This window comes from Thermothielavioides terrestris, chromosome 3 (genome assembly GCF_000226115.1).
Source record: "Thermothielavioides terrestris NRRL 8126 chromosome 3, complete sequence".
NCBI lineage: Eukaryota > Fungi > Ascomycota > Sordariomycetes > Sordariales > Chaetomiaceae > Thermothielavioides > Thermothielavioides terrestris.
Genome location: NC_016459.1, coordinates 3,651,924 through 3,678,161, shown reverse-complemented (window position 1 = coordinate 3,678,161; position 26,238 = coordinate 3,651,924). Strand labels below are relative to the sequence as shown.

General features: G+C 59.4%; 10 protein-coding genes across 10 annotated transcripts; 4 read left to right on the top strand and 6 right to left on the bottom strand.

The window, feature by feature from the left end:
- Nucleotides 1–1,094: 1,094 nt before the first annotated feature.
- Nucleotides 1,095–3,244, bottom strand: THITE_2117733 (uncharacterized protein). Its single transcript, XM_003654573.1, has 4 exons — nucleotides 3,034–3,244; nucleotides 2,793–2,959; nucleotides 2,418–2,739; nucleotides 1,095–2,352 (listed from the first exon to the last, which is right to left on the bottom strand). The coding sequence occupies exons 1-4, from the start codon at nucleotides 3,077–3,079 to the stop codon at nucleotides 1,214–1,216; spliced, it is 1,674 nt and encodes a 557-aa protein (XP_003654621.1). The 5' UTR covers nucleotides 3,080–3,244; the 3' UTR covers nucleotides 1,095–1,213.
- A 1,966-nt stretch (nucleotides 3,245–5,210) lies between these two features.
- On the top strand, nucleotides 5,211–7,675 carry THITE_2130035 (uncharacterized protein; the record flags this gene model as incomplete). The annotated part of the gene is made up of 2 exons (XM_003654572.1): nucleotides 5,211–5,220; nucleotides 5,286–7,675. The coding sequence occupies 2 exons, from the start codon at nucleotides 5,211–5,213 to the stop codon at nucleotides 7,673–7,675; spliced, it is 2,400 nt and encodes a 799-aa protein (XP_003654620.1).
- A 1,597-nt stretch (nucleotides 7,676–9,272) lies between these two features.
- On the bottom strand, nucleotides 9,273–10,438 carry THITE_2117730 (40S ribosomal protein S26). The gene is made up of 4 exons (XM_003654571.1): nucleotides 10,215–10,438; nucleotides 10,037–10,147; nucleotides 9,850–9,952; nucleotides 9,273–9,701 (listed from the first exon to the last, which is right to left on the bottom strand). The coding sequence occupies exons 1-4, from the start codon at nucleotides 10,252–10,254 to the stop codon at nucleotides 9,596–9,598; spliced, it is 360 nt and encodes a 119-aa protein (XP_003654619.1). The 5' UTR covers nucleotides 10,255–10,438; the 3' UTR covers nucleotides 9,273–9,595.
- An 848-nt stretch (nucleotides 10,439–11,286) lies between these two features.
- On the bottom strand, nucleotides 11,287–13,135 carry THITE_2117724 (glycoside hydrolase family 18 protein). The gene is made up of 2 exons (XM_003654570.1): nucleotides 12,514–13,135; nucleotides 11,287–12,448 (listed from the first exon to the last, which is right to left on the bottom strand). Exons 1-2 carry the CDS (start codon nucleotides 12,898–12,900, stop codon nucleotides 11,627–11,629), a joined length of 1,209 nt encoding a protein of 402 aa, XP_003654618.1. The 5' UTR covers nucleotides 12,901–13,135; the 3' UTR covers nucleotides 11,287–11,626.
- Nucleotides 13,136–13,583: 448 nt separating this feature from the next.
- On the top strand, nucleotides 13,584–13,979 carry THITE_2117722 (uncharacterized protein; the record flags this gene model as incomplete). Its single annotated transcript, XM_003654569.1, has 1 exon — nucleotides 13,584–13,979. A coding segment is annotated over one exon (341 nt), but the record flags the coding sequence as incomplete, so codon positions are not given.
- A 586-nt stretch (nucleotides 13,980–14,565) lies between these two features.
- Nucleotides 14,566–14,934, bottom strand: THITE_51688 (uncharacterized protein; the record flags this gene model as incomplete). The annotated part of the gene is made up of 1 exon (XM_003654568.1): nucleotides 14,566–14,934. A coding segment is annotated over one exon (369 nt), but the record flags the coding sequence as incomplete, so codon positions are not given.
- A 1,408-nt stretch (nucleotides 14,935–16,342) lies between these two features.
- Nucleotides 16,343–17,578, bottom strand: THITE_2117721 (uncharacterized protein). Its single transcript, XM_003654567.1, has one exon. It carries the CDS (start codon nucleotides 17,283–17,285, stop codon nucleotides 16,458–16,460), a length of 828 nt encoding a protein of 275 aa, XP_003654615.1. The 5' UTR covers nucleotides 17,286–17,578; the 3' UTR covers nucleotides 16,343–16,457.
- A 456-nt stretch (nucleotides 17,579–18,034) lies between these two features.
- Nucleotides 18,035–18,829, top strand: THITE_2089773 (uncharacterized protein; the record flags this gene model as incomplete). Its single annotated transcript, XM_003654566.1, has 1 exon — nucleotides 18,035–18,829. The coding sequence occupies one exon, from the start codon at nucleotides 18,035–18,037 to the stop codon at nucleotides 18,827–18,829; it is 795 nt and encodes a 264-aa protein (XP_003654614.1).
- A 1,137-nt stretch (nucleotides 18,830–19,966) lies between these two features.
- THITE_2155249 (uncharacterized protein) lies at nucleotides 19,967–23,497 on the bottom strand (the record flags this gene model as incomplete). The annotated part of the gene is made up of 5 exons (XM_003654565.1): nucleotides 23,167–23,497; nucleotides 22,840–23,078; nucleotides 22,609–22,771; nucleotides 20,393–22,543; nucleotides 19,967–20,359 (listed from the first exon to the last, which is right to left on the bottom strand). Exons 1-5 carry the CDS (start codon nucleotides 23,470–23,472, stop codon nucleotides 19,967–19,969), a joined length of 3,252 nt encoding a protein of 1,083 aa, XP_003654613.1. The 5' UTR covers nucleotides 23,473–23,497.
- A 344-nt stretch (nucleotides 23,498–23,841) lies between these two features.
- On the top strand, nucleotides 23,842–26,147 carry THITE_2117715 (uncharacterized protein). Its single transcript, XM_003654564.1, has 3 exons — nucleotides 23,842–24,225; nucleotides 24,290–25,113; nucleotides 25,183–26,147. The coding sequence occupies exons 1-3, from the start codon at nucleotides 23,994–23,996 to the stop codon at nucleotides 25,783–25,785; spliced, it is 1,659 nt and encodes a 552-aa protein (XP_003654612.1). The 5' UTR covers nucleotides 23,842–23,993; the 3' UTR covers nucleotides 25,786–26,147.
- The last annotated feature ends 91 nt before the right edge of the window (nucleotides 26,148–26,238 follow it).

Sequence of the window (26,238 nt, the reverse complement as noted above, 5' to 3'; positions counted from 1 at the left end):
GTCTCACTTCCATCCCTTGCCCCGGACCCGCACTCGCTCCCAAACGCAGACTACCAGCCCATCGACCCACAAATCATCAACCAGTCCTCCGCAAGCGTGGAACTTCACCATCATCACCACCAGCAGCATCCGCACCACCACCACCACCACTACACCTTCTCCCACCCGTCCCCACAAGCGCCATCCCCTGACGGCCACCACCCTGACCATCACCCCCATTCCACGGCCAATCACGACCCTGACGTCGACGCCGCCGACGCCGAGACCTTCCAAGCGCTCATCAACGCCGCCGCCACGGACGACGATGACGACGGCGACGCAGACGACGACAGCAACAACGCCCTGGGCGTGGGGTTACACGTCCAGTCAACACACCATCGGCAACCACCCCATCCTCATCTCCACCACGACAGCGGCGAGAGTGATATCACACAGGCCCCATACGCCGTGCGTGCGCCAAACACAGGGATCGCACCACCCCCAATCAATGATGGCAACCCGGCAGTCACACACGCATCAGCGTCAGCACCGGCACCACCACTACCACCAGGTGTAACGCACGCAGAAGCGGAACCAGAGACAGAAGTGGAAGGAGCCGCAGACCGGGATCTGGACCTGGAAATGCTGATCGAAGCGCCAGACGAGGAGGACGTCCACACCGCCGCCGACGACGACGATGACGACAGTGGCGGCGGCGGTGGTGGTGATGACGGTCGCGGGGCAGAACGGGGGGATAGGTCTGCCGGCGGGCAGCAGCATCACCACCAGCACCAGAATCAGGAGCAAAATCGAGGTGCTGAGCAGGAAGGGAAAGCGAAAGTACATGGGCCGGGGCGGGAGTCAGCGGATGTGGATATGAACATGGGCATGGATGTTGGGGAGGAGAGTAGAGCTAGCGCGGGTAGAAGGATCAATCCGTCGCGGTTGTTATCCGGGATGGACTACGGGATGGGGGAAGGCGGGGAGACAGGTTGAGGGAAAGGACTGGGAAGGAGAAGCGGGATCACTGGCGTCTCGGATAGATTTTAGATGTTCATAAAAAAAATAGAACCTGCTGGCGTGAAGTCATCGGCACGATCAAAGACATGTTCACTCAATGATATGTATGGACACTGGCGTCAAGAGTTGCACATGTACCCCGAAGATTACTGTGCGTTGCCGCTTGTCGGACAAATTTTTCATTCCTCATCTCATATGCACAAGCTACCGATCCTCACCGCCTCGGCATGCCGCGGCCGCGCCCACGCAGCGCCCGCTGGGCCGCTCCCGGAGGCAGGGGCTTGCTAGGCGGCTGGGGCGCCTTGCTCTCCTCGTTGCGGATGGTCTCGTCGACGCCGAGGATCAGGCAGGCGGCCTCGGTGGCGGCCTGGATGGCGTTGACCTTGACGAGGGCGGGCTCCCAGACGAAGCGGGCCATCATGTCGGCGACGCCCTCGTTCTGGAAGTCGACGCCGGCCCAGGTGTTGCCGCGGCGGTGCTCGACGCGCAGCCGGTTGAGGATGTCGGTCGCGTCGAAGCCGGCGTTGTCGCACAGCTGGCGCGGGATGATCTCGAGGGCCTTGGCGAAGCTCTTGACGATGGCCTGCTGCTTGTTGCGCACGTCCTGGTCGGCGAAGCGGTGCAGGTACGCCGACACCTCCATCTCGGTCGCGCCGCCGCCGCCGACGATGGTCTTGTTGCGGATGGCCCGCTTGACGATCATGATGGCGTCGTGCAGCGACCGCTCGACCTCGGCAATGAACTGCTCGGCGCCGCCGCGCAGCACCAGCGTGCATGTCTTGGCCTCCGGGCAGTCCTCGAAGAAGTTGAAGCGCTCGCCGCCGATCTGCCGCTCCTCGAAGCTGCCGCACGTGCCGAGGTGCTCCGGCCGGATGTCGGAGCAGGTGCTCTGGACGACGGCGCCCGTGGCCTGCACCACGCGCTCCATGTCGTCGGCGGACACGCGGCCGGCGCAGAAGATGTCGCGGTCGGCGAAGTACTGCGTCGCCAGGTCGCCGATGGGCAGCTTCGACAGCACCACCTTGGCGCCCGTCTTGTAGAGGGCCTCGAGCTTCTTGTAGATGATCTGCCACTCGGCGTCCACGATGGCCTGGTACTCGGACACCTGCTCGACGCGGACCTCGGCGTTGTCCTTCTCCGCCTTGAGCTCGAGTTCGACATTGAGGCAGGCGATCTTTGGCTTCTTGAACGATTTGGGCTGCTGCTCGAAGCCGGCGTATGAGAAGGTCTTCTTGAACGCCACGCCGTTGACGAAGAGCGAGTCGGTCAACGAGCCACCCGGGATCTTTTTGATGCCTATTAACTTCTCATTGAGCTCATCTTGGTCGAGGGAGAGGACGGCGTCGACGACCACTGGGGATCGTTGTTAGCAAGACTTCGATCTGTCAATCCGCCAACATCCGTTGAGAGCAGCTCACTCTTTGTGAAGAAGTCGGTGTTGCGCTTGATAAGCTTGCTCGTCATGGCCGTCGCGGCCAGCTTGGCAAGCGTGTCTCTCCTGTTCGCCTCGCTCGTGCTGATCTGGATCTCCTTGATCTTGTTGACCGCCATCGCCGACGCTCTCCTCAGGCCCTTGATGATGATCTGCGAACTGACGCCCGCCTCCACGTGCTCCTTGATCTCCTTCAGAATCTCGCCGGCCAAGACCACCACCGATGTTGTGCCGTCTCCGACTTCCGCATCTTGGGACCGCGCGATGTCAACGAGGATCCGAGCCGCTGGGTGGACGATGTCCAGAAGCTGCCTGCCGTCAGACCTGTCTGGAAACACTTCCGGTCGCTTTCCCTGCGCACCTTCATGACCGTGGCTCCATCGTTCGTAATCGTCTGCTTGCCGTTCGCATCCACCAGTAATAGGTCGCCGCCATATGGACCAAGGGTCGACTTGATCGTGGCCTGGACGGCTAAGCAGGCGTTGATATTTGAGATGATCTGGCCCTTTCCCTGCGAGGTGTCGGTGCCTGCGATGTGAGAGCCGAGTCAGCGGGGGGCAGTCGTGGATGTTTATCAAGCAAAGAAAGGAGGGGTTCCCAACCCTCTTTCAGGACAATAATCGTCGGTGTCTGGCCTCCAAACGACATCTTGCGGAGGAATTAAAAACGGAAACGCTTCTATAGAATGTAGCAGAGCTCCAGACACAGTTGCAGCTAGAGAGGAGAAGGTGCGGTAATGGAGGGGTGGGCTGCGGTGAGCTTTCGCTTTGCATCGAGGCTTCGAGAGAAAATATCGAAGCCCCTCGATTGCTGGGGTCCGGAGCTTGGAGCCTGCTCTCTCAGCACGGGCCAGGTATGAATGACACAAGCTGGGCCGGCCAGTCACGTGACGCTGTCAACAACATCGAATTCAAGCCGCATGACAATCCCGACATTCAACCCCGAACGATGTCGAGTACGGAGCGAAATGCACTCAGTTTTCCATCCTTGGCAGTGGCCGTCTTTGATATTTCTCCGAAGCCAAATATCTTCCCCAAATCGCTCATAAGCTGCTCCAAAATATTGTAAGAGGCAGTCATCCACCATTATCACAGTGTTGATTGTCAATCTCATACGATTCACGCACGGTCCAGACTTCCCCCACACCTCCAAGCAGCAAAGATGTTCAGGCAGCACGGCAGCACATCTGCAACTAACAACATGAACCGCGGGATCTCGCTGCCCTTGTACCGACCAACTGCCTTCTTTCTCCGTCGTCTGCCGCGTGCTGCTACAGGCCCAACAGGCTAGCATTTCATCACGCTGCCGAAAATGGACTCATTACGCCCGCCCGTCGGCTCCATCCCCGCGGACGAAGGGTGGACTGGGTGTCGATGGCGCCAGGGAATGGAGCAAGCCGGCCTGTACATACCGGTGGAGGCCGCATGTTGCTGCCTCTCCGGGACACATCAACTTCGCTCAGCTGCTTCTTGACAACGATGCCCACGCCGACGGTCTGCTGTTCGATGGCGACGGACATTCCACCCCTGGGCTTCGCCAAGGATCTTGCCGCCAACCATTGTGTTATCAACCCCCTTGAGCAAGAACGCCGCTGTACCTTGCGATATTGTGTGGCTTTCCTTCGCTGGGCGGCTGCTCTGAGCTAGCCGGGCTTCAGCCAATTCAAAGTAAGGCATGTAAAGCGGCGACGAGGTGTGACTAGAACTGGACCTGATCCTTCGTTTGCTGGTTACTGTGTTGATGTGTGAGACCTCGGAGACATGTATATTTGCCGCTGGCAACGGAAACAAATGCGTTTGAGGAGTGTTTGGTGTGGAAAGAAGTCCTTGTCCTCAGAATTGTTGCTGGCAAATAGGGGTCGTACGGCTTCCAGCTCCGTCTGGAGTGGCTTCTTTATAGAGTCCGCTTAATCTCAGGGTTTCCCTGCTTCTGCCCAGACTGGACCTTGGAGAGCAGATCTACTGCATTGAGAACTCTGTTGCTCTGTCTTTGGTCAATAACGAGCTTGGTGTATAAGTCCCACGACCGGTGAACCCCTGACTGCTGGTAATCATCCCATTTCACCACATAACCTGTCCGCCATGGTTAGCAGAGTAAGGTCAACTTCTTTTAACACGTAGAGTTCTATGATACTTCGTCTGTTTAGTGCGAGAACTATCCTCCTTTGTTCTCGCACTGTCTATGTTGATTCCTTGACTTTGGACCGTTCTGATCTGTGACTACCGCTCCTTCCGTCTCAACCCAAGAATCAGATCTCGTCACTGACATGTACCTTAAGGCGCTAAGCAGGCACTCTTCTCAGGTAATAAATTGCTGTCTTTATAGTAATCTTCCTCTTGTTTTCGCGTTCAGCAAATAACTAGTTTGTTTTCTTTTTGCTGCTTCGACCCCAACGACCCCCCCCCCCCCCTCTCTCCTCCCCCTTCGCTCCCTTCCCGAAAAATAACACTGCAAAATATAGACGTCTTGAGGTCAGTCATTCAGTTATTTTCTTTTTTCTCAACTCCGTTCAGCAGCGTTTCCTCCCAGTCGGTTAGCCGTCCTCTTGACGTCGTCCGACCTGCACTTTCTTGCCTTTCTCCCGCCTATTCCCAGCTGAACCGGCGACCGGTCACAGGGAAAGGCTGGTAGTCGACTACCTCCAAGTCGTTGCTTTCCTGCAATTGAGTGTTGACTAACGGTGCGCAAGGACATTCAGTCATCAGCGCGGTGCCATTTTGCAATCAACCCAGGGGCCAATTTTCTCAACTCGAGCGGACCAAGGCAACTGTCTGGGATCATGGAAGACGGTATCACCGACCTGTCACCCGTGATAAGACCAACGTTGATCCTGGTGGTGCTGACACTCCAACAGTTTGGGGTCGTGGCGTTAAACGCCACGCAGAGGACAGCGACAACGGGGCCAGTGGCCCCAAAAGACGTGCTGGAGCTCAGCCGTCCAAGGAAATCAGCGGCAATACCGTCCCCTTGCCCGCCCCTATGCGCCTCCCAAATGAGACGCTCCTTCACATTGCCGGCTACCTCGAAGAGCCCGATCTCTGGGCGCTCTCCCTTGTCAACCGCCGCTTCGCTGTCGTGGCCACGGGACTGCTGCGAAAGCAGCTCTACAACGACCGCCGGAGATGCATGGAAGTCCTTCTGTGGGCTGTCGAGGTCGGCAACAACAAGCTGCTGCGAGAGTTGCTTGAGCGCGGCGTGAACCCAAACTTCTACTTCCGGTCAGCCATCCTCAGGTCCCGCTTGTTGGATGTCATTGCCGCACAGGGACGACGCGGAACCCCAAACCCTCACAAGGACCGCGCGCTGGCCGCTGAGCTATACCGGGAGCACTACTGTCGTGACCTCCGCGAGCGGAAGCACGTGCTTTGGCTCCGCTGTGCCGCCGCACGCGAGACTCCGATGGAGCAAGATCTGGACTGGAACCTCCTTCATGCCCACATCGTTGAGCGACCGCATTTACCCAAAGACTTCGGCGTTGTGGGGTTTTCCGGACTCAGCAATATCCGGATGTACTGGGCTTGGACACCTCTTCATGTTGCTGTCCAGCGAGGGGACAATGATGCAGTTCGCCTCCTTCTCCATCACGGCTCGGACATCAATGCCCAGTGCTGGGGCTTATGCGACTGTGCCGCCCTGAGCCTCGACAGCGTGGACACTACCGCTGATTCCGTCGTACCACATCGCTTCCGGTCAACCTGGACACCATTGCACGTGGCGATATGCTCTGGTCACGAAGAGACGGCAAAGCTCCTCCTTGACCACGGTGCGTGGAAGTTGACGGGCGGGCTTGTTCACCAAGTGCCCACTGTGCACCGGAAGGTTCGGCTTAATATGACAGCGCTCCACACCGCGATTTCTGTCGGCAACGCTCAGATGTGCAAGATGCTTCTCCGGGAGCTTCCCTTGGAGGCGTGGTATGACCGGAGAGTCCGTGGATACCAGTGTCCTTTGCTTGTTGCCGCAGCCGAAGGCCACATCCAGACTGTTGGCAAAGTGCTGTTAGAAAGCGGAGCCAGATTGGTTTCCGATGCTTACCCCTTAGAAGAGCAAGAGGGTGTGGTCATCCGGGATCCACTGAGTTTCCTTTGTTTGCAGTACAGGTACGACGACGCGAGATGGCTTATCGAGTTTTACCAAGCTTCCAACTGCTATCCCGTTGGTGATCCCGCGCACCATTTCACCAGGAGCCTCGCGGTTCTATGCGGCCTGCACCCGCGCAAAGTCTATCACAAGCTCTCCCTCCGCGAAAGACAAGATCACCTGTACCGCCTGAACTTGTCCGACCTGAGCTGGCCGGCACAGAAACCCGGCACACCGGAAGAGATCGAGGCTAGCAAGCCTGAAAGAGTGCTACTCGCTCAAACACTCCTGTCACTGGGTGCGGATCCGGACCATCAAGAGGACGAGCGCAGGTCGTGGATGCAGCTGTGGACTTTGAGTGGGACGCAAGACTGGGGATGCGTTGATATCGGCCGGAGCCCACTCCAGATTGCCGCAAGCTATGGGTTTGCTGAGATGGTCAAACTTCTCATCTCCCATGGGGCAAAGTTTGATATGCCCCCCAACTGGCGGCGCGTTCCCTCGGAGCTACCCTTGATGTTGGCTGCCAAACAGGCTCTTACTACAACCGGCAACCTTGAGACTGTCAGGGCGCTCCTAGACGCCGGAGCCTCTCTGGAGAATCCCGGCGACGAATCCATCCTGATTTATCTCTACAAGCTCCGGCCGCGCCCCAATATTCTGACCTCTTCAGATCACGATTGGCCTAGCTGGCGCAAGTGGCTCTCCATCGTGGAGCTATTCTTACAGCATGGCGCGGCCCATCATGCGAGCCCCGACAAATGGAAGAAGGTCCTGCTGCAGGCTTGCGAACCTGGCAACCTGCCGTACTGCGAGATGCTCGAGAAGGCGCGGCCCCTGAGCGACTTCGACTCCGAAACCCTTTCTGCCATGCTGGGCCTGATCGTCAGACGTTGCTGGTTATTCCCGCCTCCGGGGCTTACCCACCAGGGACCCCCGGGATTCACCCAGGACACTGAGATGGTCGGCTGGGTGCTCCGTCACTGTGTGGACGGCGAAGGTCGAATGATTATCCCGCGTCAGGTGGTGAGCGATCTGCAGCAGGAGGCCTACAGTCGCCATATGCACCGAATCGTTGAGCGGTTGCGCGAGTTCCTCGCTCGCGGGGAGACGACCGAGCCCGAGACGCCGTCTTCGTCTCGGCCTTCGATGGAGAATTCTTGATCATGGCATAAGTGGGTAGCTTTCTAAGCCGCGGGAAAGCAACAAGTTCAGAACACAGGGGGCATGGCGTGAACGATATCAAGTTTCTTGCCGCTGAACGCAGCGGCCATGAGGGATTACCGTCGATGGTGGGACGACTCTCTGGACTTCTCGGCGAGACGAGCTGGTGTCTTTCTGCGGGGGACATGACTCGATATGAGTCCGAGTTTTGAGCATGGCCGGTTGGCCTCAGGATTCCTCCGACTTCTTGAGGAGATCTTCTTTGTACTTAGTACCTACCTATCCAGCGCTCGTAGCTGTGTGTGATGTATGTAGATCTGTGTATACTCTGCCACAATCAGGAACCGTTGCTTGCCATAGGTAATTACCGTCAGCAGCGCGAGCACGAAGGTTGACCATCTATGCCAATACCAATGGTGTAGACGTCGCGAACCAGACTCCCCTGCCTGTCCTATCCAACGACGCTGGGCCATTAACACCCAGACATACCAAAGGAGGAGTCCCATGAAACCTGATCTGACCTATTCCCGCTAATCCATAAATCGCCTTGCTTGTCCACACCCGCCGAGCCCACAACCATGTTCCTCCTACCCCTTTTCCGGCCCGTCCTCCCGGCACCGCCAAGCCGCCCTCAACAAATTGTACCTGAGACAGAGGACCGCCCTCGTCCGGTCTCAACCCCCATCGTCCCTTTCGCATTGTCAGCTACAGCTGCACCTCCCACACCGTCCCGTCCTGCCCCCGCGCCAGATCGACTGCCCTTTCCTCCTCGCTCAGCCCCGCGCGTCCGCATCCGCCACCAAGCTCGCCTGCCGCCCAGGTTTGTCTGTTCATCCCCGGCCTCACACGCATCCCCAGCACGGTCAGCGTCACCGCCAGCAAAATTGTGGTTATCTTACAGCTTTGACACTTATTGCAGTTTCCGCTGGGCCCGTTGTGGTCGTTGCCCGGGGTGGCGCCACCGAGGCGGAGGCATGGGAAGGGCAGAAAGGAGAAGGGGGTGCGCTCGGCGGTCGTTGGGCTGAAAACGGAGAGATTGGGGAAGAAATGCCGGATGAACGGTTTGGGCCGGTGTGGTGTCAACCAACTGTGTCTTCTCCGGTGTCTCTCACTCTGGCAGGGATCCTTGCAGAGTCTCAGCCCAGCGCCATGGTCAGGTCCTAACAAGCGATTCTTCTTCGTTCCGCTCATCTCATCTGTTTGGCAGTCCAACTCCGCCACTCCTTTGGATGAGGGGATAGGATGCGGACCATGTCTGGCATCAACATAAACGGGCGAGATATTAACGTTAGAGGGGACGCGAATTCGCTGCCCGTGACGCTCACTTTTGAATAAGCCTGTACGCATGTCGCTATTGGTGCTGTCACCAAGTTGATGAGTGCGTACGGTAGGTATCGGCTCGTGAACAACCTCGCCCTTACCTGCGAACACGTTTGGGAGAAACTAGCGTTAAGTCCTGCGAGCAGTAAAGCTGGGTGGCGGCATCTACTTAGCAGCAGGGGGAGTCACGCAGTCAAGGATGGCGAGCAAAACGTTTCTTTCACGGCCCAGCCGAAATTGGCGTCGTTTTCCCAGTCTGGGGAAGTCCACCAGGGGTTTCGCACAGAAACAAACACCCAAGCTCATGAAGCAGGGAAACAGCGACCATACGACGTGGATCTGGCTTGTCATGCATGAAAACGACAAGCCGAATGGCAGATCATTCCGTCACAACAAGTGCTCTGAATTGCTGACTATGGCTCTTAGACGACGCCGCCCGTGGGACCGACTGAAACGCCAGATCCGTCTCCGCGGTGGCTTAGGCCTGTCATGCAGGCCGAGTCATGATCTCATAAAATTTCTGATCATCAAAGCGCCGTCTCCCCGTCTAGGCCAGATGTTGCAAACTCAGAGCGCAAAAGCAAGAATGTGGTGGGCAGCTTAGGCAGTCTTAGGGCCCTGGGTGGGCGTGACCTTCTTGCCATCCTTGTTGTAGCGGACGCGCGGGGGAGGAGCCCGGTTGCGGCGGCCCTCGCGGGAACGGACACTGCGCACGTCTTGTCAGCGAGTCGTGTTCTCGGATCGGGGGAGTATCGGGACAACGAAATGGCGGTGGAGGTTCGACCAAGGATCATCTCAGCCGCCCACGTCGCCAAAATGGCGAACGTGGTTGTCCCCGCCATGGACAAACGTACCGGACAATCTTGCCGTGGATAGCGCAAGAGACGCAGTACTGCAGCTTGAGGTACATCTTGGGAACCGTGTACTCCGAGAACACCGAAGCGTCCGAGATATCACCTGGAGGCAACACCTGTCAGCGGAGATTGGACCGGGGGCGAGGTGGTGCGGCGGTCGGGTGAGGCAGTGCTCAGCGATACGTACGGATAGCCGCAGACTCGACCATGTTGCGGATGGTGAACCGCTTGATGGCCTTGTCCTTGGGGGTGCATCGCGAGCAGTTGGAGCACCGAATGGGCTTGACGTGGCCGCGGCCTGCGAAAAAATGCCAGTCAGCAAGAGAGCATGGTACATTGCGATCGAAGAAAAACCCAATGCTCACCCTTCTTGTTGCGGCCGTTGTTCTTTCTCTTCTTGACCATCTTGCCGGTGTCTTGAGCGGACTGGTTCTCAAGAGGTTGGTTGGGAGAAGGGCCAGGAGTTGAGAAATCGCTGTGCTGGTGTTGGAAATCCTAAAGGGTGCTGCTGGGCCCCACCGAGAATTCCCTGCCTGCGAGGCTCCAGAGTGGACAGGGCAATTTGCCCAGGAAGCCCTAACGCCAAAACACACATATCAGCTGACCCACACCGCGAGAAGTGGGGCGCTACCAAAAGTTCAACTCCCAAGGCCGCAACTCGAATTCCCATCTCCTCCTTCCATCAAGCGCAACTTCACAACATCTACAGATTGCTGAGGAAGACACTCGTGTCTAGGTATGTCTGCACGATGTTGAGAGCCGGCTGCGCTTCGTCCTCTCCCGTCATCCTCCTCCCGTTCTACGCATGATGATGCCCAATCTTGTTCTCGTGGCGCTGCTGCAACCGGCTTCGAATCTGCGCACGCCGGTTTGAGAATTCCGGCGGGCGCAGTTCGTGCCGGATCTCTTCCACAGACTTGATCCCACGCCAGCCGTGCTCTTCACCAGGCCTTCTCTCCTCTTTTTGCCTCTAACGCATCCTCACCACTTCTCAGTAGGCAATCATGCAGATCTTCGTGAAGACCCTCACGGGCAAGACTATCACCCTTGAGGTGGAGTCGAGCGACACGATCGACAATGTCAAGTCCAAGATCCAGGACAAGGAGGGCATCCCGCCCGACCAGCAGCGCCTGATCTTCGCCGGCAAGCAGCTCGAGGATGGCCGCACCCTCTCGGACTACAACATCCAGAAGGAGAGCACCCTCCACCTTGTGCTCCGCCTGCGTGGTGGCGCCAAGAAGAGGAAAAAGAAGGTCTACAGCACCCCGAAGAAGATCAAGCACAAGCGCAAGAAGACCAAGCTCGCTGTGCTCAAGTACTACAAGGTTGATGGCGATGGCAAGATTGAGCGCCTCCGCCGCGAGTGCCCGAATGAGACTGTGAGTTGATCTTCGCAACCGAGCTCCCAGGAAATGTTTTGCTGACTCCTGCCTGTTCTAGTGCGGTGCCGGTGTCTTCATGGCTGCCATGCAGGACCGCCAATACTGCGGCCGCTGCCACCTTACCTACGTGTTTGAGAAGAGCTCTTAGAGGGGTGGCGATGACCGGGCTGGGCCGCTTGGGTTCGGGAACGGAATTGCAATGAGTCTGCGATGGGCAAACGATATTCACGACTCGGCGTTTATGTACCTTAGAGGTGGACATATTCGGGCTCTCGCTGGCAAGGAAATGCAGTTTTGGGATGCGACGACAGAGCAGGGGTTCAGCCATCCCGCGCTGTGTTACTACGCCGTGCAGGTAGCTGCTAGCTCTTAACCAGCCGCGTTCCCGTTCCGACCTAATTGTTGGGGAAGCCCTCCCGTAAGTTGTCGTACTTGGTGTGCGGGTATCTGATGCAGTTCGCGCTCGACTCGAGGCAGTTCGGCCCGCCGAGCACCTCCACCACGTTCCCGATCAGACTCTCGGGGCCGTCCTTGTCAGCGCTGCTCTCCCACCACATGCCTCCTCCCAGCCCCCGCTGCTTGATGTATTCGGCCTTCCTCCTGGCAATGTCGACCGTATCGTAGCTCACCAGCACCCTGCGCCCGGGATGGTAGCAGTAGCTCGCGACCGCCTCCTCGTCGATCCGCACCTCGGCGCCCTCCAGCGGCAGCCTCTTGTAGTCGTGCACGCCGTTCTCCCACGTGCCCTCCCCGACGCCGCAGTAGGGCCGGCCCGGCCCGTCGGTGCCCTCGAACGCCCGCCCGTACAGCGGCATGCCCACGACGATCTTGCCCGGCGCCACGCCCTGGCCGATGTAGTGCTGCACTGCGGCGTCGGTGCTGAACGGCGTGCTGGCCGTGTTGGACCTGCTGGGGAACAGGTTCGCCTGGTGGCCCGCCACGCTGTCCCACGACCCGGCGTAGTCGTACGCCATCAGGTTCCAGAAGTCGAGGTACCGGTCCATGCCGCAAATGTCCAGCGTCCTGTAGTGCTGCGTCCCCGCCGGGCAGGCGACCGTCAGCTCGAAGTGGGGAGGGTGCGCCGCGTCGACGGTCAAAGCGTAGCGGTCCAGCGCGGAGCGCACCTCGGCCAGCAGCGACACGTAGTCGGCCGCCTCGGAGGCGTTTTGCGGGTACTCCCAGTCGATGTCGATGCCGTCGAAGCCGAGGTTGGAGAGCTGGAGCGCCAGGGGGGTTAGGTAATGGGGTTAGGATGGGGGTTCGGAATGGGCGCGAAGCCTACCAGTTCAACGGCGGACGAAGCAAACTTGCACCTGCCCTGGGGCGTCGAGGCGGGCTGCCTGAAGTTGCTGCTGTAGGTCCACCCGCCGACGGACAGGAGCACCTTGAGCTTGCGGTTGCGCCGCTTCAGCAGGTTCAGCTGCTTCAGACAGCCGTACAGGTTCTTGCCCGTGTCGTTCCAGCTGTCGCCCTCCCAGTGGATGTCGGTGTCGGCCCACGAGTCCGTCATGTACACCTCGCCCGAGTCGGGCCGCACGTTGGCAAACGCATAGAGAACGTGGGTCAGTTTCTCGACGGGCAGGTCCTGCGGGCGGTGCTTGCGGGCGTAGATGGCCCAGTTCACGAAGTAGGCTACCGAGCGGTAGCCGGTGGCAGGTCCACCGCCCATGTTTGCAGGTGTTATTGGTTTTAATGATGATGCAGTGGAGAGTGAGACGCGGAAGCTTGGAAGGGAGCTGCTGCTGTGTCGGGCAAGAATGATTCCAAGCAGTACAGCTGCGATACTGGAGAAGATGAAGATGATGCAATGTCGGAATCGAATTCCGGACATACAGCAGCTTAAATACTGCTCTCTTGGGCCATGTCCTTCAGGCTTGTTGGGTAGGAGCTGTCCAAGAGGGCGCCCACCCCCGGGCTTGGCAGGGGAGGGGTACGGAGGCTCCGAGCTCAGACTCTTCGAAAACCCAAACCACAACCGACTTTCTCGCCTTTACCTCCCCCGCCTACCCACCTGCCCCGCCCCCTCTTAAAAATTTTTCTAACGTGTACAGAAAACAAGCCTTCCCTACCTTCCAGGTACCTTACCGACTCCACAGTGGGCACAATACTTCCGTACAGTGGTCGGTTCGAGGGCAATGCAGTGATTGAATTGACCACAGTGCAGTGGTCGGGTCGAGGGCAGTGCAGTGGTCGGGTCGAGGGCAGTGCAGTGGTCGGGTCGACCGCAATGCAGTGGTCGGGTCGACTGCAGTGCAGTGGTCGGGTCGAGGGCAGTGCAGTGGTCGGGTTTGCCTGTGGCTTGCGTGCCATAGCCACAGGCACGCAAGCCACAGGCACGCAAGCCACAGGCACGCAAGCCACAGGCACGCAAGCCACAGGCACGCAAGCCACAGGCATGCAAGCCATAGGCAGGCTCAACCACTGCACTGCCCTCGACCCGACCACTGCACTGCAGTCAGTTCAATCACTGTACTTCCCTCGACTCGACCACTGTACCGCGATCGACCCGACCTCTGCACTGCGGTCGACCCGACCTCTGCACCGCGGTCGACCCGACCTCTGCACCGCGATCGACCCGACCACTGCACCGCGATCGACCCGACCACTGCACCGCGATCGACCCGACCACTGCACCGCGATCGACCCGACCACTGCACCGCGATCGACCCGACCACTGTGGAGCAGTGTAATTGGCGAAGAAGGTAAGGAAGGTTTGTTTTCTGTAGGGCCTTGAAAATTTTTCTTGGCAATAGTAGGGCAGCTAGGTGAGCGGGGTAGGTAAAGGCAAAAACATCGAGGTGGTTTGGGTTTTCGAAGAGTCCGAGCTCGGAGCCACCGTAGAGGGGAGGGGCAGACAACGCCACACACGCAGCGGGCCCACCTGTGGACTCGTCACTCCAGTCAGGAAGCTCAGCCACGCAGGTAACCTGGAACCGCGTCACCTCAGGTCCAATGCAGTCTCGGAAACCGAAAACGGGTCTGAGGCCTTTTTGTCTTTACACGGAAATCTGTGAGATGAGTCGCGGAAACACATCTCAGCCGCGAGCTATTGACAAGGTGGGGCACGACTCGGGTGGGGAGTCGATGTTTGTTACGGGTAGGTTACGGTGATCGTGCGATCAGAGCTGTCATTCCAGCTGTCCTTCTCACCTCAAGTTAGGCTTTCCAAGACACCAATTGAACCCGATTTTCTCCAGCAAACATCACCACGAGGCATTCGACGAAGAAGGAAACCGTTTTGAACTACATATACCTACCAGACCGCTTACCCCTTAAGCCAATTTCAAGGAACTTACCTACCTACCTACTTACCTCCGGACTCCATCAGATCGTTCTATTGAGGAGGCAAATGCGGCTGAGCACTGACCTCACAGCAGCACATGATCCCCCGCTCGGCAAAGTAGTCCCTACCGTAGTTGATCAGCACCTGCTCGCCAGCAGCGATGTCCGTCTCCGCGCGGAACGCGACGATCCTCACCTTGCCGATCTGCTCCGGCGTCGCCGCCACGTTGGGCCGGCACGACGAGTTGACGAAACGCGTCCAGTTGCCGTGCGTCTGGGCGTCGACCACCAGCTCCGGCACCCTGTCCGCGGCGTAGCCGCGCAGCGTGAACGCGTACGCGCTCGTCTGCGCCTCCCGCGCCGCCGCCGGCAGCACCTCGCCCAGGTACTCGCCCAGCCACTCGCCCGCGGCGATGCGCTGTCCGTCCTTGACGAACACGCCCAGCCCCGTCGCGTGCGGCCCCGGCGCCGTCTTGCGGATCTGCAGCTTCTCGCGCGCCGGGTCGAAGTGCGCGGCCCGGAAGGCCGTGTAGCACGCGAGCGTGCATGCCCTGCTGGCGGGGCGGCGCCGGCAGGACAGGCAGGCGAACTGCGGTGCTTTGATGCGCCGCGGCGGCTTGAGGATGTCAAGTGCCTCCGGGCTGAGCCCGGTGGTGGGTTGGTCGTTTCCGAGCTTTCGCTTCTTGTTTGGGGCCTCAGCTGTGGGCTCGTTGCGAGGCCGTTTGCGAGTAGACTTGCCGCCGTTAGTCGAAGGGTCACTCGGCGTGCTGAGTTGAAGGCCAACAATGTCTGGGGGCGAAAGCGTGGTCGATGGGGAACATGATGCGCATGACGATGGGGATGGGGTTGCCTTACCAGTAAGGCGCCGAGTCCTGTTGGATCTCCTCACCAGTCCCCACCTCAAGGTGTCGATGATATAGTTGCGGATAGGATATACGGTTTCGAGGTAAAAGCACTTTCTTCCGGTGTGGTCGTACGCTCGAAACCTACCATCGTAGGGAGACTCCCTCTGGACTCTGGTTGAAGCTGACATCGTGGTGCTAATTGGTAACCCTTTTTTCGTCTGCTTGGATCTCTGAGTGATAAGGGTGATTTTCGGGGAATTCGAACCTCTGTGGTGACCTCTTTACCCCCGTACCCGCTCAAGGCTGAACAAGCTTGATCCTACTGCTATCGAACTCGACGTCGATAGTGCGAAGTCTCTGTGGAATGACAAGTATGAGCCGTCGGAAACAGGGTCAATAAAGACATATTAGTCTCCCTTCGCTGATCTTCGGTTTGAATTCGGACATGAAAATGAGCTGAACAGTCCAGGGGCAGCAGTTCAATGGCGTGCCCCTTGAACTTATATGGAAGACAATTCATTGTTCAGTTTCTTTGTCTTTCGAACAACTCGACCTCACATTGCCATTGTCCTTTTGAAAGGTATCTTTGTCTTGTCCTTCTGCGTCCCAATGGATGGCGGTTTGTGACCCTGGCGCCTATCGTGTCTGGCGTCGAAGCTTCATCCACCAGGTTAACCTTGACCGGGCCCCTGTATCCCACACCTACATCTCAAACCAAGGGCAGAGTGAAACCCTTCACACCTGTTCAGTAAGTTGATTCTCTCACTACAACGGGCTGTTTGCTGAAGGGGCGGGGTCTGGCACAAGTTACGGAGACTCGAACAAAGGAAGTTTGGATGACAAAGGGCCAGAAGAGGATGCCTTGTAGCCGCTGGAAAAATACCTAGAAACACCGAACCAAAGCACCTCTCCAAGTAGGAAGCGACAGAGAGATGATGACAAAATCTAGGTGGCTGTGCCTCGCAACTACTGAACCGGCTGGGAGTAGCATATTCCGTCCACCGTCGAGACGGGCCCCCACAGCTATGTCAAACAGGTGGACTGCTGACGAATTTACACTCCCGCCAAAGATGCTCTAGGATTCCAGTCGATATCCCACTTAGATACCGCCATTCTTTGACTTTGAAGGGAACTGCTCAGGGTGCTTTCTCACCCATTCTGCCACTTCCTCGCAGGGTGCAACCCATATCTGCCCATCGTCGCTGATCCGCTTCAGCACGTCCTCCAACACCTCAAATTTCTCCTCACTTGTCTGCAAGAATGGATGAAACAAGATCGACATGAATCCACCCGCCTTTGCCACCTCATCAATCTTTCCCATCAACCACTCCTTGAACTGACCCGGACTCAACACCTCCTCCCTCTCCCCATGGCCCTTCCTGATCCCCGCAAATTTCTCCATATACCAGAACGCATCTACCGCCCGCCATTCAAAAGGAAGCACCACCACTCCCTCAGGGCCAATCCCAAACTCCCCCAACGGCGAGACATACTCAACCCCAAACTCCCTCAACAACCCCCACGTGCGCTCGTTGACCTCGCCACCAGGCGGCCGAAAGCCCCTATAGCGCACCCCGCTCTCGGCAGCAGCCGCCCAGCTCTTCTCAAAACTCCGCCGCTCCTCCTCGGCCCTGAGCCCGCTCCAGACCTCGTGCTGAAACCCGTGCCAGGCGACCTCGTGCCCCGCCGCGGCCAGCGCGCGCACCGCGCCCGGGTACACGCCCAGGCTCCAGGCCTCGGCGAAGTAGGTCGCGCGCACGCGGTGCCGGGCCAGCAGCGCCAGCATGCGCGGCAGCTGCGCCGTCACGGCCGGGTGCGTGCCGATGGGTTGCGCCCAGCGGCCCTGCAGCACGTCCTGCGCTTCGCCCAGGTTGTCCATCGTGAAGCTGATGGCGGCTTTGTATGGCGCCGGCCAGGGGGAGGGCATGATGGTGGTCGCTGTGGCGGTGGTGGTGATGTTTTCGGTTTGGGAGACTAGGTAGTCTGACAGCGGAGTGGGATGGCTGCTGTGGGGATTACTGTGAGGTGCGATGTAAAGGCGACTTGGGAGTGTGAGTGTGGCGACGGGCGGTCACACAGGCCAGGTAGATGGAGTTCGTTACACCTGGAATGGGAAGGGAAGAGGACCTGTTGGATAGCTCGTCTGCGATGGGTTGATGAAGATGACGCCCCTGTTCTTGTGGTTCGGCCCGCACTTGGCTCATCACTGAGGGTTCCCGTTTCCGGATTTTGGAATGGGGGGTGGAACTTCGGCAGATGATCAAACAGCCTTTCGTTAACATCGAGCAACCCTAACCCTTGGCATACTCCCACCGGACATATATTCGAGTCTGGGGAACAAAGAACGACTCGAGTTGCAGCATATATGTGAGACACAGCTGGAAACTGCAGGCGAACAACGGTGATGTACGCTATCGCGACCGGCAGGGAAAGCTGGAGATATTGCTGTTTGCTAGCCCAATCTTCTCCTCCATCACCCAGCCCAAGTTGTCTTAGAGCTCCCCAAAGCACAGATTTGTTGTGCGAAGGCGGGCTGGAAGGGCCGCCCTTCCAGTTAGATGTCTATAAATGTTGAGCAATCATCTCCAGTGTGAAATTTGTTCTGCCTTCCTCACCTCAACATCACCAAGCAGTGAGTTGCGTGCTACCAAAGCAACCAAGAACAACTCAAGAGCAATGGCATCCGATTCCATTCACCAATCAGGCGGCGAGACCCCCGGCGAGCCCTCTGGTCCAATGCCAAACTCAGATCCGGTCAGTGTTGCCAGAATCTTCGAAGAAATGCTCATCACCGCCCAACAGGACAGGCCAGGTGACGGCACCATCATGGACTTCATAAGTCGCCGGCTTCGCAAACTGAGGCTGAAACTCCACGTCGGCCATACCTCGAAGAAACCCACAGAACAGGCTGAGCCAGAAGAAAGCCTTAACGCAGAAGCCGGACAAATTGAATTCAACGAAGCCACTCCGTTCAGGACAACGGTCAAAGGTAAGATCATAGCAGTGCGGATTGTTACGACGCTTCCGCATGCGCCCCAACCATCGGCGAGCACGAGTGCCTCTGTGCGGGATGGCGAAATGCCCTCCTCGGCCTCGCCGTCTCCGAACACTCTTACGGTCGCGGTGAGCTTTGTGACACTCACAGCCCCTTCACCACTTCGCTACTACGTTTCGGAGAGGATACCGGCACTCACCGGCTCCGAGAGCCGAGCGGCTTGGGAGCGCGCTCCGAAATCGCTGTTCATCTCCAGGCGCAAGAAGAAATGGCCGCCAGGGTTGGTGCTGTGGGGGCGGTTCAGGCGAGTATGCGACCATGGCACCATCACAACCTGGCTTTTCTATTTGAAACGGGAGGGTATGGAGGCCGACTACATGTCGATACCGAACCGGTACTGTGGGGAGATCTACAAAATGCCCTGGAACTTTGGACTACCAGACAACAACGCTCCTGACAGGGCAACGTCGTCCTAAGGTGGTCACTGTCGAGTTCTTCATAGAAGAACTTAGTATTTGAAGACTTTTGAAACTCACTGGTAGCTGTGAAAAGAAAGCACCTCTACCAAGACTGAATTCGTCCCGAGTTATGTAAAAGCAAAAATGAAGCGGATCCGCTGGTGCATTTGAGATAACAACCAGAAAGCCAGCGACTACGGACTAAGTAATGTAGCGACAACGGACCTATCTTACCAGTGATTCGTGCAAATTGCCTGTGGCATGTGTGGAAGCGGAGTGCAGTGGTAGGTGGATTGGAGTCTGGCGATAGCTGATCAGCCGTGGTGACGACGGCGGCGGCAACTTAGCCCGACAAGCTGGAGAGCCTCATTGTTTTGCGGTGGTGGCTCCTCTCAGTGCTGCGCCAAGGTCCTGACAATGTAGCTCTTTGTAGCCAAAATAAAGGGTTGAGATTGAATGTATCCAAAGACTTTTACAGCGTAATTCGGATGGGGGCAATGCCTACAGAAGGGCGTGGCCTGTCTCCTTGGTGTCGACATTCGTCAACAGAGAAGTGGTGGGATACCTACCAGGAGGTACCTTACGTTAGTCCCTGGAAACGAATGGTGGTTTTACTGGATCTAACCATTTAATATCCGGCCAATCACAGGGGCTTACATAGCTCCACACGCGACCTTTCCACAATTTCTTTCTCCACACACAGCAAGCAGCGACTTGCTTCGGCGATCATTCACAGCGTCAGTCTCCGCTCGATGGCTTTCCTTGAAACGACAGAGGGACAGCAGAGCATCGAGTCGGCACAAGCCCTCACTTCGATATTCATCAATGCGAAAGGGGTTCTTATCTTCCATCTTACAGACGTCACTCCAGGTCCTCGACTTCGAGAGGACTTCCGTCTTTTGCGTCGGTGCCTGGTGGACATGCACCAGAGCCTATATGGCAATGAAGGAGTGTCTACGAACGACTTCTCGGACAGGAAAAGACGCAGTTTGATTTATAGTTGACGAAGCAGCGACGACTTGGAGGCAAGCAAAATTCGCATGAAAGCTATGCTCAAGACTCTAAGTTCCACTCACCGCGGCCGCAAACACACTGACACGAGTCGGAAGCACCAAGCATATCGGGAACCAACTGCACGGCCTTGCCCAGCGGCCATCACGACCACACCGACGCCCACTCGGCCACCCACTTCCGCACCCATCCCGGCTCGACGGGGCCCAGCGCCGCCAACGCCGGACTAGCCGCGAGCGCCCGCTCGATCGCCATGGGTGCCACCGGCTCGGTTCCCTGACTTGCCCACAGACCCTGGAAGAAGCCCAGCAACTTGAGGGCGGGCAGGCGGCGCGCGGCGGCCTCGATGTTGTCGCCCTCCTTCGTCGCGGCCTCTTGGAGGCGGGAGAGCCAGGTGGCCGGGGCAACCACCTCGACCGGGCTCGGGGCCCCACCGGAGACCGGGGCGGCTGTGGCGAGCGCATCAGCGACGGCCGGGAGCAACGCCGCCCACGGGACGGGGTGCGGGTTACGCAGGTTGAACACGGCCGCGCGGCGCTGCTCCTCCACCCCGCCGGGTGGGTTGAGCACCTCGGGGGCGGCCGTGGCGAGATCGACCACGGCGTCGGCGAGGACGTCCACGGGGACGAAGTCGACCGCGTCGAACGCGGCGCCCAGGCTGTCCGGCAGGCAGCCCAGCGCGGCCGAGCTGCGCACCATGGTGGGCAGCCACTCGGCCGGGTTCCACAGGCCCGGCCGGCGCACGGGGCCGGCGACCTGGCCGACGCGGGCGACGGCGACGTCGACGGCCGCGGAGCCGCCGCTGAGGTGCGCCGCCGCGGCGTCGCACAGGCGCTCCGCGAGGAACTTGGCGCGCGAGTAGCCGGTGGCGTACGGCGCGTCCGGGTCGGTTGGGACGAGCTCCGGCGCGGGCTCGCCGCTGCGTGCGGCCGCCGCGCCCACAGCGCTGACGGAGGAGACGAAGAGGACGCGCGCGGGGCGGGCGGCGGCTGCCGCGAGGGAGAAGATGTGCACCAGGCCGGTCAGCTGCGGACGGAAGGCCGAGAGGGGCAGGTTGAAGTTGACGGGCCACGCGTTGTGGATGACCACGCTGGCGCGCGAGCGGATCGTCTCGTAGGCGGCCGCGTCGAGCCCGAGGCGCGGCGCGGCGAGGTCGGCCTGAAGGAAGGAGACGCGCGCTGCAAGGTCGTCGTTGCCGTCACCGGCTGACAGTAGCCCTGCGTCAGCGAGCTTTGCTCTCTGCACGGCGCCCGCGTCGGCGCTGCGGTTCAAGCAGAAAATGTGGCCAGTACCCGGGCGGCTGAGCAAGGCGTGCAGAAGAAACGTGCCGACTGTGCCTGTCGATCCCGTGAGGACAACGTCGATCAGCTCGCCCGCGCCGCGTTTCTTCTCGGTCGGCTGTGCGATCTCCTGAATCAGCCGGCGATACGTCGCCAGCATCGGCTCGATTTCGGCCCGGTCGCGATCCGATTCAGCGCCATTCAGGCCACCTTGAGCCTGCGCCAGTACGACCTCCGCCAGCGCTTGCACGCTGGGGTGCTGGTAGATCGTGGAGAGCGCGAGGTCCTGGCGTCCAAAGGCACGGCGGACAGCGCGCGTGAGCCGCAGCGCCTGGAGCGAATCCATGCCGCGCTCGAAGAAGCCGTCGGCGTCTTCGAGCGTGGGCCAGCCGGTCACGGCCCGGACGGCCTCGCGGATGACGCGCGCAACACCGGCGGCATCTGTCGGCGCCGCTGCAGCTGCCGCCGCCGGCGCCTCGTCGTCCTCCAGCGTCTCGTCCGCTTGCGCGTAAAGCTGGTCGATCTCGGCCGCGTACTGCGCGACCGTGCTGGCGCGCTGGATGGTGCCCTTGCCGGCGCGGATCGGCGGCCGGTCCGCCGGGGTCACCAGGATCAACGACTTGTCTATGCGCGCGTGCATGGGGGCGCTCTGGTTGGCTTCCTCCACGCTCGGCCAGACGCGCTCGATGAGGGCGGCCTGCTCGGCGGTGGTCAGCTTGGCCGTCGACACCGGCTCGATCAGCAGGGCGGCCTGGATGCGCTGGCTGCCGACGACGATGGCCCCGCGCAGCTCGGGGTTCCTGGCGACGATGTGCTGCTCCATCGAGACCGGGTTCGTCTTCTCGCCGTTGAGGAAGACTATGATGTCGTCCGCCCGGGCGCACCACTGCCACGCGTCCGGAACGGTCGGATGGGGCACGAACAAGTCCTTGGTGCGGTATTCTTTCTCCAGCTGCACAAAGTTCTGGATGGCAAATGTTGGCTGGGTATCGGCCACTGCCTCATCCCGCCGGATTACGAGCTCGTACCCGCCATCGGCAATCTCGTCAAACGCGGCGCCAACACACGGGTGGAAGCGGACGTAGCTCCAGCCGCCAGGTCCTGCGAGCTCGGGCGCGATGACTTGCTGCGGGATGCCCACCTCGGATGCACCCCACTGGCACCGGAGCTGCACCTTGGACGCGACAGTGTCGCCGATGGCTTGCGGCAGAGCGCCGCCGATGAAGAGGATCATCTCTAGGCGGGACGCGCAAAAATCCAGCAGCTCGGGGTTCTGGGCCAGCTCCGCCACCACCGACGGAACGGCAATCACCACCTCGGCTGGCGTCTGTTTGAGGGTGTCCACGATATCTTGGGCCGTGGGGATGGCAGCCGTGCCCACCGCAATGGGAATATTGCCGAATGGGATGGCGTTGAAGATGTGCTGCGAGATGCCAGCTCCCTGCGTTGCGGCTAGTCAGCTTGACTCTGGACGTAGGTCCGTCCCAGCGGGTTCTGGACGCATACATGGAAGAGCGGCAACATGGAGATCACCCGCTTGCCGCGCGAAGCACTGTCCAGCGAGGGCAACCCTCCTGGAACAGGACGGCCGACACATCGCACTTGGCGCGCCCAGGCCTCGTGGGTGTAGATTATAGGCTTCGGGATGCCTGTCGACCCCGACGTGTGTCTGCCAGAGATCAGTTCTGACGGGAAAATCAAACATCGAGCTGGGGGCTCGATGGCGGGCTCGCTCACATGATTAGTAGGGGATCCCATTGCGCCTCTTGGAAGGTCTTGTCAAAGGCAAAATGCGGGTACTCCTTGCCCAGGAGCTCATCCACGGACGGCACAATCAGATGGCGTGCCTCGACCACGTCGATGACGGGTCGCACCGGCGGCGGGACCGGGTCCGAGGTCAACAGCGTCCGGCACTTCAGCCGGTCGAACAGCGAGCGGTGCGCCTCGAGGCTGTTGCGGGGCGAGGTCATGAAAAGCTGGCGCCCCGTTTAGCAATTTTCATCTCAGTCGGATTCGAGAACATGCTGTCTCGGGGCAAGGAGCCTAAGGGCAAGTCGGACATACCACATAACCCGCCTTGACGGCGGCAATCAACAAGACGACATAGCGCACGTCGGTCGGGCCGACGTAGGTCAGGACTTCAGCGTCACGACCACCGGGGCCCGGTCCAAGCTGGGACACAAGCCAGCCGGCCGCGCCGTTCACGGCGTTCGCCAGCTGGCGGTAGGTGATGGTGCGCAGGCCCGACGCGGTCGCCCAGATGCTGTACACGCCATCCGGCTTTTCCTCGCCGAGGCGGTCGACAACGCGTGGGAGCGGATCGTTTTCCCAGCGCGAAATGCGCTGGTGCTCGTCAGCGACAGCATCCATGGTCCCGGGGGTCCACCAATATTGTGGTTGGAGTGCAATGCGGTGCAGGAGTGCAGGGTCGCAATGCGATGGACGATAACGATGGGGAGGATCGGCCGGCCCCCATTTTCAGCATGGGCCCGGGGGCTTGGCTCGCGTATAAATAACACCTGGGGCAGCTTTTACTGTGCCTTTCTTATGTGCCCGCCTTGCGGGATGGCAGCATGCCTTACCAACGCACCAACATTGGAAGTCGATTGGTTATTAGACTCCGCTGTCAACAACCAACTGCCTACTGCAGCTAGCTGCGGAGCCACCGATTAATAAGACCAGTGCAGGATCTCACTTAGATAGCTGGGGGACCCCATCATACCTCGCCTGCGCCTCATCTCTCTATTCCTTCCTGGCTGTTGTCCAATAATCTTGTGTTTTTTTTTTTTCTATTTTCCTTTTGTTCCCCCTTCTTCACCCCAACTGAACCTGGCATTAAGAAGACGGAAAAACCGTTTTCGGCCATTCAGTTGTCGTTTCGTGTCGTAGACATGTCAGAAAAGAGCGATGCACCCGATGGGAGCGTGTCCAAGACGAAGGACCAGGCAGACACTACTGCTGTGGAGGTTGAGCCCGGGATGGAGAAAGACAGTGAGAAGCAGGACGAGAGTGGAGCGGAAGATGGCAACGATGACGGCCTGATGCGCGGCTTACAGCTGGTAGTGTTTACAATAGGCATGATGGCAGTGATGTTCCTGATGTGCCTCGACCACTATATCCTGGGTATGTACGCCCCCTGCAGGCAGCGGCATGATTAGGTACCTGTTGTTGCTGACAACGTGAGCAGCCACTGCGGTGCCGCGGATCACCACGGAATTCAACGCGCTCCAGGACGCGGCCTGGTACAGCAGCGGCTACTACCTCACCAACATGGTGCTGCAGCCTGCCTTCGGCCAGATGTACGCGCTCTTCTCGCCCAAGCTGAACTACCTGGTGAGCCTGGTGGTCTTCGAGGCCGGCTCGCTGATCTGCGCGCTCGCGCCGTCGTCGGCCGTGCTCATCGTCGGCCGCCTCATCAGCGGCGTCGGCGGCGGCGGTCTGTACATGGGCAACGTGGTCTTCATCGGCGCCGCTGTCCCCGGCCGGTCGCGGCCGCTGTATATCGCGCTCATCTGCACTCTCGACGGCGTCGCCTCGGTCTGCGGCCCCCTGCTCGGCGGCCTGTTCACCGACTCGGAGCGGCTGACCTGGCGCTTCTGCTTCTGGATCAACCTGCCCATCGGCTTCGTGGCCTTCTTGGTGCTGTGGTGGTGCCTGCGGGATCCGCCGAGCCTGGCCCGGACCACGGCGGCCATTCCCGTGCTGCAGCGGCTCGCCCGGGTCGACTGGCTGAGCATGACGCTGCTGACGGCCGGCTTCACCATGGTGCTGCTGGCACTGCAGTGGGCCGGTCCGGTGCACCCGTGGTCGGATCCGCGCGTGTGCGGCTGCCTGGTGGGCGGCGGGATCGCCCTGGTGCTCTACTTCGTCTACCAGCACTACCAAGGGGAAGACGCAGCCATCCCCTACCGTGTCCTGCGCCAGAGGACCGTCTTCTTCAGCGCCGCCTTCATGCTTCTCATGAGCATGCTGATTGGCGCGCTGGTCTACTACCTGCCGTTCGAGTTCCAGGTACATACCTCCTTGTCCGTTTCACTTCCACGATAGGGACTGGCTAACCGTCTGGGATCTCCAACGCAGGCTGTACGCGGCGACGATGCCACCGCCTCCGGTATCAGCAATCTGGCGTTCCTGATGCCGGTCATGATTGTGCCACTTCTGAGCGGGGCGTTCATAAGCGTGACTGGCTTCTACGTTCCGTTGATGTACCTCGGCGGGGCCCTGGCGACGGCGGGCAGCGGCCTGCTGATCACGCTGCGGCCCAGCACCCCCCGGCCTCGGATCATCGCGTACCAGGCCCTGGCCGGGATCGGCGCCGGCCTCTGCCACCAGATCCCCTATACGTCGATCTTACACGTCGTAGCGCCGCAGGACACCATCGCGGCTAGTGCGCTGTCCAGCCTCGTCAACAGCCTCGGCGCCATCCTCGGGATCGTGTTCTCGCAGGCCATCTTTGCCAATGTCCTGATCGGCAATCTCGGCGGCGTCCCCGGCTTGGACGCAAGTGCCGTCCTGCTGGCCGGGCCAACAAACATAGGCACCGCTGTCCCACCTTCCCTTGTCGGTGTGGTGCGAAACGCATACGCCGCAGCCTTGCATAGCACATATGTTCTTCCGGCGGTGGCTGCGGGATTGAGTTGCATCTCCGCCTTGGGTATGGAATGGAAGCGGATCCGCAGTTGATTGGACCAAGGGGGGCTGGGCGGGACGGGAATGGTGGGACTGACCGTTGGAAAGATGGCAGACCCCCTCGGCCATCCTCCCTTGATCCAGTCCTCGGGTTTGTTCGGATTGTGGCGTGCGCCAACCCGTGCCGCGCGGCTCCCTGCTTCTTCCACTTAGCGAATCTTTACTCGATAATATCCGTGTCGATTGCTGATTCTGTGTTACATGCCAAGTAGCATGCATAGAAGATAAACGGCGGCACAGCGCCAGGGTTGGCACCATGATTGCATCAGCACAGGGTTTGCGCGACGGATTCCCGTTGCATCGGGAGAAATTCGAATCGATGGCGACTGCTGCGCCGTCCTGCAAGTGCAGCCGGAGAGGGTTACCACATAAGTAGACGCAGTAGCGAGGAGATGGGTGCTATCTCGCGTGCCCGCAACAACTGACCGCGCTGCCCGTAAAATAAAA

Excerpts from the sequence above, each read along its gene's own strand:
- THITE_2117724 (XM_003654570.1), bottom strand. The coding sequence starts at position 12,900 with ATGGGCGGTGGACCTGCCACCGGCTACCGCTCGGTAGCCTACTTCGTG. Across the intron at positions 12,449-12,513 it reads CTTCGTCCGCCGTTGAACTG|CTCTCCAACCTCGGCTTCGA; the intron begins GTAGGCTTCGCG and ends CTGGCGCTCCAG.
- THITE_2117715 (XM_003654564.1), top strand. The coding sequence starts at position 23,994 with ATGTCAGAAAAGAGCGATGCACCCGATGGGAGCGTGTCCAAGACGAAG. Across the intron at positions 24,226-24,289 it reads CCTCGACCACTATATCCTGG|CCACTGCGGTGCCGCGGATC; the intron begins GTATGTACGCCC and ends CAACGTGAGCAG. Across the intron at positions 25,114-25,182 it reads ACCTGCCGTTCGAGTTCCAG|GCTGTACGCGGCGACGATGC; the intron begins GTACATACCTCC and ends TCTCCAACGCAG.
- THITE_2117730 (XM_003654571.1), bottom strand. The coding sequence starts at position 10,254 with ATGGTCAAGAAGAGAAAGAACAACGGCCGCAACAAGAAGG. Across the intron at positions 10,148-10,214 it reads CAACGGCCGCAACAAGAAGG|GCCGCGGCCACGTCAAGCCC; the intron begins GTGAGCATTGGG and ends ATTTTTTCGCAG. Across the intron at positions 9,702-9,849 it reads ATCCACGGCAAGATTGTCCG|TGTCCGTTCCCGCGAGGGCC; the intron begins GTACGTTTGTCC and ends AGACGTGCGCAG.
- THITE_2117733 (XM_003654573.1), bottom strand. The coding sequence starts at position 3,079 with ATGTCGTTTGGAGGCCAGACACCGACGATTATTGTCCTGAAAGAGG. Across the intron at positions 2,740-2,792 it reads ATGGAGCCACGGTCATGAAG|CTTCTGGACATCGTCCACCC; the intron begins GTGCGCAGGGAA and ends GACGGCAGGCAG. Across the intron at positions 2,353-2,417 it reads CACCGACTTCTTCACAAAGA|TGGTCGTCGACGCCGTCCTC; the intron begins GTGAGCTGCTCT and ends AACGATCCCCAG.
- THITE_2117721 (XM_003654567.1), bottom strand. The coding sequence starts at position 17,285 with ATGCCCTCCCCCTGGCCGGCGCCATACAAAGCCGCCATCAGCTTCACG.